Below are 16545 nucleotides of genomic sequence, written 5' to 3'. Positions count from 1 at the left end.
GAGTACAAATTACTGGTTTAATTGCTTTTTCTACTCAGGAGTCCCACGTCACCACCGTGGGGAGATCTGGAAGTTTCTAGCTGAGCAATACCATCTTAAACATCAGTTTCCAAGTAAACAACAACCCAAGGACACACCTTATAAAGAACTCCTAAAACAACTAACTTCCCAACAGCATGCAATTCTTATTGACCTAGGTAAGTACAGTGGTGGTCTGAAATTTAAAAAAGGGTTTGTGATCTCTGTAAGATACTTAAAGAAATTTATGGGAAAAGTTGTACTTAGACTGATCTGAATGATTAATACCCATTGCATTATTTTCTCTTACATCTTTTCTGTAAAGCTGTAGTACAAAATTGTCCCATCATAATTCTGCTCTTTATAAGTACTCAAACAGTATTTAAGCATTTTTCACTGCAAGTGGATCTACCAAGAAAAGGGTTTCTTGCCTGATGAGGAAGGATGACCTTTACCCAGAGCTGTCTGGGAGCCCTCATTTATTATTTTATTAAAAACTCAATGTACTGGCTGTCTTCAGTGGGTACTAAACTGTGAGAACATTTGTCAAGTTTAAATGGTGACCTAAGCTTTAGATAATAAAGAAGCTATTTTCTCCTTTTTTGCAACACTTGGTAAAGTAAGTCAAAATACCAAAGCAGTGCACAGAAAATACATAGGAATGTGAAGGAACAGGTGTTTTTCTGCAGAAAGTGGCGTGAGCAGAGGTGGGAGAGGCTGATGGCTGTCACCTTCACTTTCCCCTACTTGGCAGACCTGCCTGGTTTTGACTTGGCACTGGGAAAGTAACAGTCCAAGGAGCTTTAATGCCAGCTGGGAATGGGCAGTGGCAGGGTGTGTAAATTGCCTCCCTTCAGACTTTGCGCACCAATCTAGGCATTCCCCTGGACTGAGCCGTGCCAGACAACAATCTTTTGTGTTTGAGAGAGACATTTATGTGCAGCCAGAGATCATTTACTAGCAAATACCTGTTGGTCCAGCATACCTGGAGTTGATGGCCCTGGCAGTGAAGGGTGGGACACTGAAGTGGTTCAGTAAGAGGTGAACAGTTTAGTGCTGGATAAATTATTGAACAGCTTAGCAGAGGGATAGTGCTGGGATGACTCCTGGACAGTAGGGAGCACAGTGAGTCTGAGCTTGGTTGTCTCAAATAGCAGACTGGGGCTTACTGGCTCAGCAAGCTGTTCCTATTTTCTACCTGGTTCTGCACTCAAATACTTCTCATCTTAGCCATGTGCTCTTCTTGTAGAAACAAATGACTGCTTGTGTTGGCAAATTGATAAATTCATGGTGGTTTTCATGCAAGCTGTTGTTTCTCCAGGGTGCTGTTTGCCAGCCCACTAGCTGAAAGAGGGCTTGGGCCCTGTCATAACCATAAGGTGAATCAGGAAGCTGAAGACTTCTAGTGATTTACACTGAAATAGTGCTGTGCAGCATGGTAACAGACAGCATAACTGGATAGGCTGCTAGAAGGGATCTGCATGTTCTGACTTGTGTTCCTTCAGGCTATCAGAAGCATTTGCTCTTAAATCTTTAAGAATCCTTCTGAGAGCATGCACTTAGACCTTGAAAGAAAATAGCTATGTTCTCAGAATATAGTGATTGTAATACTTGACAACCTTTCCCAAATTAGGCTAATTAGGTCTCCTTAACTCAGCATGAGCCAAAGCTGTAATAGTATTGCTCACACAAGTTGAATTGCTGCATCCTCAGATGTAAATAGTGCTTCCTGAGGCCAGGAGTGTACATATGGATGCAGAGCTAAGGTATAGCAGCTGTTTTGTTGGCCCAATTTACATGTCACTGTGCTGTCATTGTAGGAAACCATCCATCAGCAGCTGTTTTGTTGGCCCAATTTACATGTCACTGTGCTGTCATTGTAGGAAACCATCCATCACTGGGAGTTTGCTGAACACAGTGGAAAATTAACAAGTAAAAATGTGTTTTATTACATTTTAAAAAGTAAAGTAATAAGTACTTAGCATTCTGGGGCTCTAGTGGTATCACAGTTCATTTAGGCTCTTTTGGGCAGGGCCATTTACTTGCTCCAAAATTAAGGCTAAAATTCTTAGTTAAGCCAATGTCAGAGCACTCAGAAGCACATAAGCTTGTGAGTTTAGCAGTTCTCCTCCTCCATTTACTGGTTTTTTGAACTTCTTAGCGTCTTTATATTCCTGAGCTTGTAACTCTTTTTCATGACATAGCAAGAAATGAGCTTTGCTGCCTGAGTGAGGCAGTGCAGGTCTGCCTTTAGACTGTGCTGTAGTAACTTCTCCTTCAAGCAAAGGAATGCAAGCTCCTTCTCGTTTGAAAGCAAGAAATACTTATTCTGTAGCATTCAACTCTGACACCCTGGCCAGGCAAACCTACTCAGAACTGAATGCCTTGTCCCATGTGACAGGCTAGAGCAGCTACCACATGGCAGAAGGACTCTGCCCCGGGCTTTGTCTTGAAACAGGAGTTCTGATACTATCTGGTAGCTCAGCAGCATTCCAGGAGCTAAAGGGTGGGGTAGTATTTAACAAGTGGGCAACCAGAAAACAAGATCCACTTAATACTAGAACAAAAGAGGTATTCAGATTTCTCGTCTGTTGAGGTATTTCACAGAGGAAGTTTGACTGGGGAGAGTTTTTCCTAAAAGTGAAAAATTTGCCTTTGGAAGTTTTTTAAAAAAATCTGTTAAGGTTTAGTCTTTAATGTCTTTGTTCACAGAATCACAGAGTGGTTGAGATTGGAAAGGAGCTCTTGAGATGATCTAGTCCAAGTCCCCCTTGCTCAAAGCAAGGTCTGCCAGGCTGCCTAGGGTCATGTTTGCTCAGACTTTGAATATGTCCGTAGATGGAGACTTCACAACCTCTTTGGGCAGCCTGTGCCAGTGTCTATCCAACCTTACAATTAAAAAAAAAAAAGGTGGAATTTCCTGTTTTTCATTATATGCCCATTGCCTCTTGTTCTGTCAGTGAGCACTACTGGGAAGAGCCTGGTTCCTTCTTCTTCATTCCCTTCCACTGGGTATTTGTGCCCACTGGTAACATCCTCCTGAGCCTTTCCTTCTCTGGGCTGAACAGTCCCAGTTCTCTCAACCTTTCTTCATGGAAGACATGCTCCAGTCCCTCTGTTATCCTAGTGGCCCTTTGCTGGACTCTCTCCAGTATGGCTGTATCTCTTTTGCAGTGGGAACAGAGAACTGGGCACAGCACTCCAGATGTGGCCTCACCAGTGCTGAGTAGAGGTGAAGGATCAGCTGCCTCCAGCTGCTGGCAGCACTTTTAGTGCATCCCAGGATGCCATCAGCCTTCTTTGCTGGCTCATGTTTGACCTGGTGAGCACCAGGACCCTCAGGTCCTTTTCTGCAAAGCTGCTTTCCAGATGGGTGCCAAATACTGGTGCACAGCTTTGTTCCCTGCAAGTGCAGGAATTTTGCACTTAACTTTGTTGAACTTTATAAAGTTCCTGGCAGCTCATGTGGCCAGCCTGTTTAGGTCCCTCTGAATGCTAACAGGTGTATCTGTCACTCCTCCCAGTTTTGAATTACCTTCAAGTTTGCTGAGGGTGTGCTCTACCCCATTGCCCAAGTCATTAGTGGCCTTCCCTTATAAGGGACCAGCTGGAGCAAAGGCTCCAGGCACCCTGTCATCAAGGGCAACTGACAAGGGTTGGTTAGCATCAACCTTACCAGGCAGCAGCAGTACCCTCTCACTTTCAGGAGCCCCCTGATCCTGGACATAGTCTGCTCAAAGCTCAAGGAAACAAAGCTCAGAAATGGCTGCACAAAATGCTGTGTCTGTTGGCTGCCTCAATTAGCTGTGCTCTCACATAGTATGTATATAGCAAATATCATAGCTTATATACAGGTACTCAAGTCTTGGTATTGTATGGGCTGCAGGAGAAAAAAAGGCAAATGGAGACTGTGAGGGACCAAGGCAAGGAGGGTTGTGACAAGAGACACGTTTACATGAAAAGACAAAAAGAAAAAGTAAAGGGAAGGGGCTTCAGCCTACTTAGATGTTCTAGGTCTGTGCCTCAATCCTAATAGTTGTCCTTATTAGAACACCTTATAATAGTCCTTCTAATAGTTTATTAGCCTTTGATGAAACGTTCAGGAGTCAGTCTTAAGAATCAGGTATTCAGCTGTTCCAAACAACAGGTTTTCCACACCCTGTGACAGTTTCTAAATTAATTTTGCAATAACTGTAACCAAACAGTGGTAAAGCATAACAGTCAATTGTTCTGTATTGTTAACTTTCTTATGGTCTTCCTGTGGGTTGACTCAAAATCTGCTTCTCAAAAGAATCTAAATTTTTGAAAGACTTTAATTTGACAATATGACAAGGTTTGGGGGCTATGTTGTTTATTTTTTAGTTTCAGTCACTAACTTCAGCTCTTTTCACAGGGCGCACATTTCCAACACATCCATACTTCTCAGCACAGCTGGGAGCTGGGCAGCTGTCACTCTACAACATTTTGAAGGCCTATTCACTTCTGGACCAGGAAGTAGGATATTGCCAGGGCCTTAGTTTTGTAGCAGGAGTTTTACTACTTCATATGAGTGAAGAAGATGCATTTAAAATGCTGAAGTTTCTTATGTTTGACATGGGCCTGAGAAAACAATATCGTCCTGACATGACAATTTTGCAGGTATGATTTAATTTTTTTTAAGTAAAGGATGCTAGTGTTAAATAATAATAATAATGCAATACAGCTAGCATTGTCAAAAACTGAATTTTAATTGAATTCTTAAAAATAGGGAAGGATAAGCTAGGAAAAGAGTACATCATCTTAAATGCATGATTTTCAAATCAAAATACTTCTGGGGAAACTGTGGAAACCATAAATAAAAGAAGACTTCTGTTGTGTTCAAATGAGGTTCAAATGACCCTGCAAATGAGCCTGTTATAGGCTCACAGGTGACCCACACTGAGTCTTTTAAGTGGCTTCCAGGTATTTCTTGCTTTCACACAATTTCATCCAAACATCAATTGACAAATACCTTTCTCTGTTTCTGATAAGTATGAAGCATGGACTTTGTTATTATGAATGTTAAAACATGTTGATCTTTAGTCTCTTGTTCTTATTCCATGCAGATCCAGATGTACCAATTGTCTCGACTTCTTCATGACTACCATCGAGATCTCTATAACCATCTAGAGGCACATGAGATTGGCCCCAGCCTCTATGCTGCTCCCTGGTTTCTCACCATGTTTGCCTCCCAGTTTCCCCTTGGATTTGTATCCAGAGTGTTTGGTAATACTTCATAAAACTTCTCTCTGTTCTTTCTGAAGTCTTACTTGTGGAATCTTGGTATTATTATAGCATTACTATCCAAGCAGTTTTAGACATCCAGGAGAAATACTTTGCTTACTGTGAACAGAAGAAAAACAACAGAGGTCATCCTATGGAGTGTGCAGTATATCAGTAAAAGTGGAAGAGAGAGGAGGAAAGTAAACAACAGTCCCTAATATCTTTTCATCCTCATAGTTACCTTTTCCCACTTTGTAACCACTTTTAGAGAGGATGTAAAATTTGATGCCATGAAGGCAGCCATTGTATTATGACAATGACACTTCAACACCAACAATTAGTTATCTTCAAGCTGAAAAGAGATGTAACAAAGGCATCATCTGAGAAGTATATCCATTTACTCCATTATCATAATTTCTGGCAGTGTCAGCAGAAAATTAGCTTGAGCATTATGTTTTAAAACACACAGAGATGGCTTTGCAGTGTAATCGTGGATTCACTCTGAAGAAATACAAGACATTTAAACTAGTGTTTCCTGTCCTGACATTTTTAGTTCCAAAAATGTTTGGAATCATCTGGGTTTTAGTTCCTTAAGTCACTTTTGTTGCCTATTTTTAGCATCTACAGAAGCTTTCTTTTTTAATTAAATTCCAGTTAAGAATTTACCTTGATGCTATCTTCTGGATGTATATTTTGTAGGTTGTTTGGTGTCTGAGAAGAAACTTTGTTTCCTTTTCAGTTGGTTTTTTTTACACTTCATTCTGTGGTACTGAATCGTCCATGATGAGTGCGGTGGATTGAAGCTTTCTCCCCAGTTCTTCTAGTGAGAAGGCAGTTTCATTTTCCTTAGTCATTTAAGAGATGCAATGAAGAAATTGTTTATTAACAGATTAATATTGACACTTTCTTGGCTTTATGGTCCTTAACAATATGGTCCTGCCTACAACAAATAGGAATATAGAGCTCAAGAAGAGCCACCAAGTATTCTGTCTAGTTTCTGTTTAAGGGCATGCTAAAAGTAATGCTAGAAAAATTCACAATGAAAAGTATGCTGTATGGAGTAAAACTATATGTCCCATGATTGCATCCAAACTCCAGGGAAAACAGTGTGTTTTTTTTCCTGGAAGAGTGCAAAGCCGTGTGGTTTTTTTCCTGGAAGAGTGCTGTCAGTATATAGCTGACAGTAATAATCTGTAGGAATCAAATTAGGTGCTATATGCAAGTGTCATATACTAAGTTTATAATCAGCTCATCTTTTTGTTATTCCTAATCTTTCATAGTATTGTACATGGTAAGAAGTGTTTGAATTGGGCAATTGACTGCAGTGAGGTTGTAAAAGTGCCTTGTGTATCCAGTATATTTGGATTTCTGCCTTAATACACAGATTAGTATTTTCTCTGTCATTGAAGGACTGTAGGGCTTTAGAAAACAAAGACTTTGCATTAGAATAGAAGGCTCAGATACATGATCTTCACACATGCACGTGTGACAGAAACTGTTGCCTCTTAGAAAACTCTGTTTATTAGAGAGAAAGTTCAATGTGACCAACGCTTGCAGCTTTGTATTTAGTATTTTCCTTAAATTCAGTATTTCCTTTGTATTTAGTAATTTCCTTAAAACAGTATTTACTGGAGCTATGTTGGTTAGGAAGATTGGTAATTCTCTTACATTAGAAAAGTAAGCCATACTAAAGACTCTGAAACACAACATTAAACAAAAAAGGTTAGAGCTGTCACTCTGCCAGTGTCTGTCAGTAGCAATATGGCAAGTTGAAATCCAATAATTTTTGATCTATATCTTAACACACTTGCAGAACATACATATACAGATTTTCCTTGCTCACTTATTAGAACCCTTGGGAGAAAAGAATGTTGATGCTGAAGTAACTGAATTATAGGTTTCTAACAGTGTGAGATTGCACTGCCATTTTCTAACCTGGTATCTCTGAACTCCTAGTATTTGAAATTAGCTGAGTGATATTTAATTATATAATTGTTACAGACCATTCCTTTGGATTTCCATAGAGCGTGCTTTTTGCAGGCATCTAACAGGCAGTATGTAAAAGAAGTGGGTTAGACTGTTTTATGAATCAAATAGCAAAACTCCTTTTAAGTTTTCGTTTATCTGTCCAAACTTTCAACACTTCTGAGCAGGAGCTGATGAAAGTAACAGTGTTACAAAAGATGCATTCTTTAGTACCCCTGCTTACTTATTCATAGAGGAGATTTGATAGAATAGCGTTTATTTTGTTTCAAGATTGTAGATAAAACTTAATTTTTTTGAATCCTGTAAGCTGCCAGTCATGCTGACATTATTTTGGGTACCTTCACTGTGTTGTTGTTGGCTGGGAGCCCACTTAATATGAAGCATGGGGAGTGGATAACAAACAGGTCTTTGTTAAGTACTTGCTGTTTTAAATGAGAGAGGGATTTCAGCCATGTATTACCAACTCAGTCATACAGACTTTCATTAACAACTTTCAGGTCACCTTGAGTTAATCTGCATGTCATTATGGGGCAGGTGCTGAATCATAAAAACACATTCTTTTCAGCTCTGCTTTTTTCACTTTGTGTTTCTAGCTGTTCCTCAGTATTTCCTGTCCTAATATAGAGCTTTCCCTATGAATCATTTTCCCATACTTTTGAGTTTCAATAGAGAATTGAGGCAGATGCCTTCTCTGTTACCACTTTTTAATCATTTCTGCCACTGGAGTTCACATTCAGCTCAACACAGAGCTGAAAAATGTTACACCCCTTCTAGGACAAATGGCAAGAAAGTGCGAGATTTGTGGTTAGTTTTTACTTGTGCTTTTCTTTCTTGGAGAGAGAGAGTGAAATGAGTTGTGGCCTCAATATTGCAAGCTAAAGAGTGCAAGAGGGAAATTTCATTATGATACAAATTTGGAAATCGAGTTTGGGTTTTACAAAGAAAGGCTGTTGTTGGCCAGTGCTTTCATAGGTTCTTCACTATATCAGAGATAACTGTAGTTTTGCTAGTAGTTGTTTCCCTTACAGCATGGTGGATTTTTTCTGTCTCTGCTTTACACGTTTTTTGGTTGGTTTTTTTTTTTTTGGTGTCAGTGTGCTACTTCTTATGTAAAGTGTTTGTGTATTGAAGTATTGATTGTGGCTGCATTCATAGCTTCAAATACAAAACAGGGAAAGAACAAGAGAGAAGCCCTTTCAAAATAATTTTATATTTAGGAAATATGATAAAAACTCCACAGTATCTTCTATTTCTTTATCACCCCCATCAGTATTGTTTAATTCATTAGATGCTTCTGTCTGTGACAAGGTGAGCCCTTCAATGAAGCCAGGAGCAGATTCTGACAGTAGCAGGAAAGTCAAGTGCAGGACAATGCTGTTTGTACAGACTGGGTTTCTTGTCTGATGCCTTTATTGCAGGCTTCTATTTCTTTACTCTGTAAATACATAGGCACTTTGTAAAAGAAAAGAAAGGAAAGGATATTTCATTGAGAGGTCACTGTATATTGTGGTTTCAGTATGCCAGGTGCTGTCATTGCAGGGCCACCTGCAATATTTACACTTAACCTGTATGACCAAGATTTCAGGGTATTTATTAATATCATTATTAACATATTAACAGAAGTGGTTGAGACACATACTAAAAATAAACACATGCACCTGAAACTTGAGGCTACTGGAAAGTGTGCATTTAGCCTCATGTGCTAAATGTTGTTTTGTGGTTTTGTGGCTTTTTCCACCACATGAGAGAAAAACCGAATTTCAGATCTTCAGTTGTGACTTCAGGTATAGGTGTTTTCCCTGTTGTATTACAGTTTTTAAAGGGCATTTGGATTAGATTTATATTCAAATTTATATTCCTATAAAACATGAAAACAGCCCACTAAACTATTACATGCACAAAAAGTGGCAACATTGATAAACTTGACTACCTAGTTTATTGTAGACTTAGCTTAAACTTGAATTGCTTTTTTTTTTTTGTGAAAACTCACTAAACAAATTAGTAAGTGATTGTGTTAGTCAAGTGTTCTATTCACAGTAATAATCTTGATCCTATAAAACTTCTAAAGCCAAAAGCACATGTCCAGCACAGTGCATCTAACCTCGAGGTCACTCCTATCAGAAGTTGTTTTCCTTGGACTATTTATTGATTTTATATTCTTGTCAAAAGATGTGCTTACTTGATATAACCTGTATTTTCCTTGTTTTTACAGATATGCTTTTTCTTCAAGGATCAGAGGCTATATTTAAAGTGGCTTTAAGCCTTTTGGGAAGCCACAAGCCCTTGATTCTGCAGCATGAGAATCTAGAAACTATTGTTGATTTTATTAAAAGCACTCTCCCCAACTTGGGTTTGGTACAGATGGAGAAGACCATTAGTCAGGTATGAAATAAACTGAACACATGAGAGGTATGCAAAGGAATGCTCTTGTTAAGTTCTTGACAGAAAAAGCAGAACAACTACTACTTCAAGCTGAGAATTCCCTTGTAGTTTGGAAGATGTTGAAAATTCTGGAAGCAGATGACTTATTGGCTTTGTATGGGATTGTAACCATTGGTTATTGTCGCTTTATGAAACCTTTAGTGAACATTAATTCTTTTTTCACTAAAGAAGTTTGCCTTCCAGGTCTCATAACAGAAGCAAAAATTGACTTACAAGAGCCTCACAAATGTTAACCTTACTTAATGAAATTAGAAGCCTTCCCACATCCACTCTGTCTCTACTGGCTTTTATGGTGCTGGCCCAGTACGTAACAACAGCACCTTTCTAATTCTGTCAGGAGTACATGGGGCAGTGCAGACTCTTGCAGTGAGTAGTGACTCTAGACAGCAAAACTTGGAATCCTTGATACAATTATTTCAAACAGCAGACAAGGAAAATGATGCAACATTGCTAATACTCCAGATGATATTTATGGATTATGGACTGGAAATTATGGAAATTATGAATGGAATGGAAAAAATGGAAATAATTTCAATTAAGGCTTGCCTGTTCAAAAACTCTAAGTGTTTTTTTACACTTGCCATCTAAACTGCAGCAGGCAAAGAGAAGATGGGTTTTAGCCAGTTTTTCTGAAGGCCTTTTGTCGTCCAGAACATAGGGGTTGTACTGTGCAGAACTACAGGTGCTGACCCCATACAAGGGCTACCAGAGATCAAAGCCCATGGGTTGATAAAGAGAGCAGCAGCACAGTGCTCTGCAGAGGGCTGGTGAGGGGCTCCCTCTGAGCCCTGGCAGCAAAGCTCCTGGGGGTCACAGCTCACATTAGGGCCAGAAAAAAGGCCCTAGTGCTTACTGTCAAAGGAAGGAGATGAGAGCTAGAAAGTCTGGGCAGGAGGAAGGAAAGCCAGGAGTTTCCAGGGGGCGAAGGGGGTTCTGTGTTACCTGCCAGGCTGAAAAACTTGCAGTGCTTAGGTGACCTGCAGAAAACTCTGTGCTTTGAGCTGAAGGAGGGAGGGGTGCTCTGTTTAGGCAGCCCTGACTGCTCTAAATTAGAAGTGGGTAGGTAGAAGTGAGTAGAAGGAAGAGCAGTTCCCTACTTTGATCAGTGCTGACTGACTCTGAAGAGGGCAGCTGTTTGACCAGGGTTAATACCCATGCTCCTCATCCTTCTGCAGCATGGCCTTTGGTTCTGTGCCTTAACTTGCCTTCACTTTGCTAGGTTTCAAATCAAACTTTTTATTGCCTCATGTTTCCCTTCTTTCAGATTTGATACTCTGGTTATGACAGCAGGGATTTCCCTCCCTCCTCAGGGGCACAGAGGCTAGAAGTGGCAGAGGTCATGAGAGGAACTAAGATTCTGCCTTTCTGAATTGCACTGCTTGTTTTATTGAAATTTCAATAGGGTGTCTTCTCCAGACATGCTCAAATTCACAGAAAATGAAAATTCCCTATGTGTAATCAAAGTTGAATTAAAATTGTATTTCAGCCTTCTGTGCTTAGATGCTCAGTATACATTTCTGCTGCTATTTAACTACGAGATAATTTTTTATTGGACATGTGACAGAAAGCTTTCATAATCTGATGTTTTCTTTAATCAGCAGTTAAAGTTTTGTAGACAGAGCAGATAAATAAAATAGGCAAATGTCCTTGTTACTTTTAATAGGTATTTCAGATCGGATTTGACATTTGACTCATTTTCAAAATGAATAAAGTACAAGAGGTTTAAAAATAAAGAATGACCCTGGAATTTCCCTTCTTGGGTTATTTTTCAAATACATTTTTAAGTCAACTTTTATTTCTTCTATGTTCTGTGATTGGCACATTTGTCCTTTTCATTTACTACCTTCTTCACTGCTTGTAGTGGAAATGGAGTCATATTAATGAATAATTGGAAGGCAGATGTTTGCCAAATCCTAGAAAAAGGAAAAGAAAATAGTAGGTTTTTTTTCCCTTGGGTCACTCTGCATCTCAATTTATTTATCTGATTTTAAAATAAAAGTTTTTGTTAATCTTCACGGATAAGACTGAGCATTCGTTTCAGTGATTTGTAATTAACTAATAGAAATCTATTTTGATGTTACATAATATTTTTGTTAAGTGTGTTTGTGTAAGGATAGAAAATTTCATTTTCTTTCAGTCTGTAATAATACTATAGAGTCATAAATAAAGTTAGCAAAGTCTACTGTTTTTCATTCAAGACTTTTATTTTACTTAGCCTTACACTTGTACATGTGGCAGGAGAGTTTGGATCACACTTTTTCTGAACTGACACCTAATTCTGGGTATAATTAGAAGGGTTTATGCCAAACTGAGATGTATTAAATTTGAAAAGGGTTATACCTACAAAGTCCACACCCTTGAAAACTTTAGTGTAAGTAGTTCTGCTGAAGTCAGGCAGCAAATCAGTAGCAAATTTTTAAAGTAGATTCAATGCCAGTGGATTGCACTCTACTGCCTCAGGCTTGCCATTTCCACAAGAGATATTGTGAATGCCAAAAAGTAATTTTTTGTATGCATTGATTAAATATCTGAGCCTAGATCTAGATCAATAGATTTTAAAGCCTTGAAAGAGCAATGATTTTGATCTGCACAGGACCTAATAATATTTTTGTATACAACAGGTGTTTGAAATGGATATTGCCAAACAGTTGCAAGCTTATGAAGTTGAATATCATGTGCTTCAGGATGAGCTTATAGATTCATCTTTAAATGACAATCAGAGACTGGATAAATTAGAAAAGGCAAACAGCAGCTTGCGCAAACAAAACTTTGAGCTCCTGGAAGAACTGCAGGTACAGTTTATATCCCATATATGATTAACATTCTAATTTTCTAATTTATGCACCTTTTCAGAAGAGCCTGTCCTACTCCACATCACCAGAGGAATTGATGTTTGGTCTAGTGAATTTAAAATGTAGCTATCCAAAGTTTTATTTAGTTTTGCCCTCAAAGTTTACATGGAGAAGAAATCCTGAGAGAGGGGTGGTTGGAGCATATACTTGTAGTTAGTGAAAAGTTGATTCAGCACACTGCCTCTTCTCTTGTAATTAAAATCATATCTGTATAAAATAACTAAAAATAAAGTGCTTCTTCAACTTCATTTTTATGTTTTCAGTCACTGCTTTATTACAGCAGGGATACTACTCTGCCAAAAATGGGTATACTAATTGTAATGTCACAATTACAGATACATTAGAGAAAGGATGCATTGTCTATAAAGGCATACTTTCTATTACAATTTTTTAGCTGTTAACCAGATTATTTAAACATTATGTGAAATAATAATTTCTAATATATATAGTCTGCAGTTTTTTCAGAGGCAGTGCACCTGTTCTTTGTAAGGGGTTATTCTTTGATTATCTGAGCAAGAAGTCAGTTTTCTGGCTGTTTTATAACAGGATGTTTGCTATAAAACTTTTGACAGTGCATTTAGTTTGATGGAGAAAGGGACTTCAAGAGTAAGAAGCAGACATTTCAAACCTCTTGATTATTGTTAGACATAAACTTTGTAAGATAATTGGTGAGGGAAGTTTAGGTTTCTCAGAATTGGTTCTTTTTCCTGACTAAAGCTAGTCAATCATGCAGATTTAGATTGCCCCTCCTAACAAAAATTTGCTTCAGCTGTACATTCTGATCCTGTGGGGACTGATCCTGTTTTAGGTTCTAGGTGGAGCCTTAGAGAAGTCAGAAGGAGAGGCTCTCTTCTGCAAGATATTTTCATAAAGCTTTGGGCAACATGGACAAGGAAATTGTTGAATATAGTAAGGGGAAGATTTCAAGATGTGATATATCAAGGATGTTCAGCTTGGGAAGTGTGGGCTGGACAGTGGACTGTGTGGTGGATTGAAAACTGGCTGAAAGGGTTGTGATCAGTGGCACAGAGTCCAGTTGGAGGCCTGTGACTAGCAGTGTTGCACAAGGTTCAATACTGGGCCCAGTATTATTTGTCTCATTCATCAAGGACTTGGATGAAGGGGCAGAGGCCTCCTCACTGATGACACAAAGCTGGGAGGAGCAGCCAATACCCCAGAGTGCTGTGCAGCCCTTCAGAAGGGCCTCGGCAGGCTGGAGAGATGGGCACAGAAAAACCTTCTGAAATTTAACAAAGGCAACTGCAAGGTCCTGCAGCTGGGCAGGAATAACCCCTGACACCAGCACAGGCTGGGGAGCAGCTCTGTGGAGAAGGACCTGGGAGTCTTTGAGCAGGCTGTCCATGAGCCAACAGAGTGTCCTTGTGGCCAGGAAGGCCAATGGGATTCTGGGGGACATTAGGAACTGCATTGTGGAGGTTTGAGTTTAATTTTTCATAATTTCTTTAGTATTTTATATTTATTCATGTATCTCAAAAAATAGTTTAAAGATGGTTTCTGTCATTAATGAATTTACCCATTTTTCTCTTCCCATCCTTTTTCCCCTCCTATCTTTTTACTTTGATAGGTGGCTAATGGAAAAATCCAAAACCTTGAAGCTACAGTAGAGCTTTTATTGACCAATGAAGGCAAACTGAAGCAGTCCATTCTTGCTCTTGAGCAGGAGCGAGCAGCTCTGCTGAAAGCTGTGGAAGAGATGCAGAAAAAGATGGGTGATACAGATGGAAAGCCTCTTCTAACTAGACAAGAATTGGATGCTGACTGACCTGCACAGTTGTAAGGGAGCAGAGAAGCTGAGCAAGAAACAAAGGGAAGAACTGAGTCATTTTGTCATGATCCGTGGGGATTTGACATTGTCGTGTTTGTTGTACACACCTTACTGTGGCAAAGCAAGATATGGGCATGGTGGCTTTCCATATCAGAGAAGCTGGTTTCCTGGGAAAAGGCTCTTCTCTTCTTAGTATGTAGAAATACTGTGAAGAGTAAGATGCCGCATAAGAAATAGTAAACAGGAGAAAGTTACTAGTGTGTGCACTCATACGCAATGTAAATATGGTATGGATTCTTCAATAAGTGCTTCTAAGCCTAAGTGCTTTAGGTTTGTCACATTTTTGTTTGTGTCTGGATCACCACCAAGTTAAATAGCACATCCTTTAGAAGGCCTTTTGAAGAAATATGTCAGTGTAAAACCTTTGAATGGATGACTGCCTCCTTGCAGCTATGCAGTGGTAACATTTGCAGGTGATTTGTGATTGGACTTGAAATTTTTGTTGGTGTAATTCCCCTACAGCTTGGCTGGGTTCTGTTAATTATGTTGTTTACACCTCAGAAAACGGCTTCCTGATGCTTGAAGGTGTCAGTCCACTGAACTCCAGGAGCTGGACATTATCATATATAACTATGCATAACTGAGGGTTGCCTTCCTTTTTTTTAAGTATGTTGGTTTAGTATATTTCTTCTTTAACTACCATTCATTTAGTGTATTGTTAGTTAGCATTATGTGATAAACATACTGTATATAGTAACTGCATTATTCTTAACAAAATATACTGACCTGAATTTGTTGAAGCCTGTGTCTCTTGCAGCATCATTCAAGGATTTCTATTCAGACTCCTCAAATTTCATCTTATTTATTTCTGATCTGCTGTGTGATGTAAGACATCTTTTTTGCTGGGAAAGAAATGTCCACTGTCATTTTTTCCCCCTGTATTTGCTACTCTATGCCCACCCATCTTCTGAGAAATCTAAAGACTTTTCTGCAGAAGTGGAGTCATTTCAAGAGCTTCATGGTGTGCCAGATATGCTTAAACTGTTTCATAAAGGGTAAAGAAGTTCTAATTAGGACACCATTGTTTTGCAATGCATCTTTCAAATAAGATTACATATCTAAAAGAGTGAGTCTCACTTTCCTTAATGCAAAAGTAGTTTGCAAGCCAGTTAAAGCAACATTGTGCAATAATACCCGTGGTTATGCTGTTGTTGGGGTTTACTTCAGAATTAGGAATATTGCCGTTGTTTTTTTCAGTTGCTGAGCACTGAGTTTATAGCACTGGTGTTTTGTTATAGTGGAGATTCACCCAGGACATGATTTTTATATGTTTGATTTTTGCAAGTCCACTTTGTATTCACTTAGTATTGATATTCCACATACATCAGTTATTAATAATTCATTTACCTCTTAAGCTTGGTTTTTTTAATTTGGAAATCCACAGTGAAGCTTATGCTTCATGTGTAAAATCTTGTCATAATGGACCTCATGCTGTTAGATCACTCAGTAATGTTGCGTTTTTACAGCATAGTGCCGTAGTTCATACACTGACTTTTTAACAAAAGCAATAAAAATAATAATAATCTATGCCTACATCTATGTTGTTACATTTTTTGGTATTCAGAAACAAAACCACAGTTGGTGGGGTGCCAGTTCAGAACCATGTGACTTCCCGTGGTAGTACAGTGCTTTCTAAGTGGTTAATTTCCATTCAGCTCCCTGAAACAGGTACAATGAAACAGTTGCTTCTATATGGTTAGAAAAGCCTAAAGTTGCTTGTTACCTATTTACCAGTCATGCTTTCTGAGAACAGTGACTCTAGTTCTCATCTAAGTGAACTTAGTAATGCACTTAAACAAATTCTCAGTAAAAGGCTTTGGACTAGAAGTTGAAGGGAAGTAATACCACTTACTAAGTTCTGAACTTCATAAAAACTTTGGGGCTTTTCCCTCCAAAGTATGAGAAAGAAGTCGTAGAGCCCAGATACTTGATACTCCAGCTATGCTGCAGCTGAGCATCCTTAAAAATGTGTAAAATTAGGTCTCCTATCTTCTGAGTACCAGAAATTATCATCACATACTGTCTTCTTTATGATCACTAATTTCTGATTCAGAGAATATTTTTTAAAAAGCCACCTGCAAATCCATACCTCAAATCCCTCAGCAGAAATAGCAAATGAACCACTCCCGGAAAATCAAACTTGAAATAATCCACATTTTC

At 38.9% G+C, this 16545-nt stretch overlaps 1 protein-coding gene across 16 annotated transcripts in view; it reads left to right on the top strand.

Moving 5' to 3' along the window:
* TBC1D1 (TBC1 domain family member 1) overlaps window positions 1-15125 on the top strand; it is a 99097-nt gene extending 83972 nt beyond the window's left edge. For all 16 annotated transcript variants that reach the window (XM_030239222.2, XM_030239218.2, XM_050973606.1 and 13 more), the window contains 6 exons: window positions 39-197; window positions 4412-4656; window positions 5103-5262; window positions 9458-9627; window positions 12309-12479; window positions 14125-15125. In XM_030239222.2, the coding sequence (XP_030095082.1) occupies window positions 39-197; window positions 4412-4656; window positions 5103-5262; window positions 9458-9627; window positions 12309-12479; window positions 14125-14322 (1103 nt within the window). In that variant the 3' untranslated portion in view covers window positions 14323-15125. The remainder of the gene's footprint in view (window positions 1-38; window positions 198-4411; window positions 4657-5102; window positions 5263-9457; window positions 9628-12308; window positions 12480-14124) is intronic.
* Window positions 15126-16545: the final 1420 nt, after the last annotated feature.

Source organism: Serinus canaria, chromosome 4 (genome assembly GCF_022539315.1).
Source record: "Serinus canaria isolate serCan28SL12 chromosome 4, serCan2020, whole genome shotgun sequence".
Taxonomy (NCBI): domain Eukaryota; kingdom Metazoa; phylum Chordata; class Aves; order Passeriformes; family Fringillidae; genus Serinus; species Serinus canaria.
The sequence above is the reverse complement of the archived record's forward strand: the minus strand, read 5'-3'. Positions and strand labels throughout refer to the sequence as shown.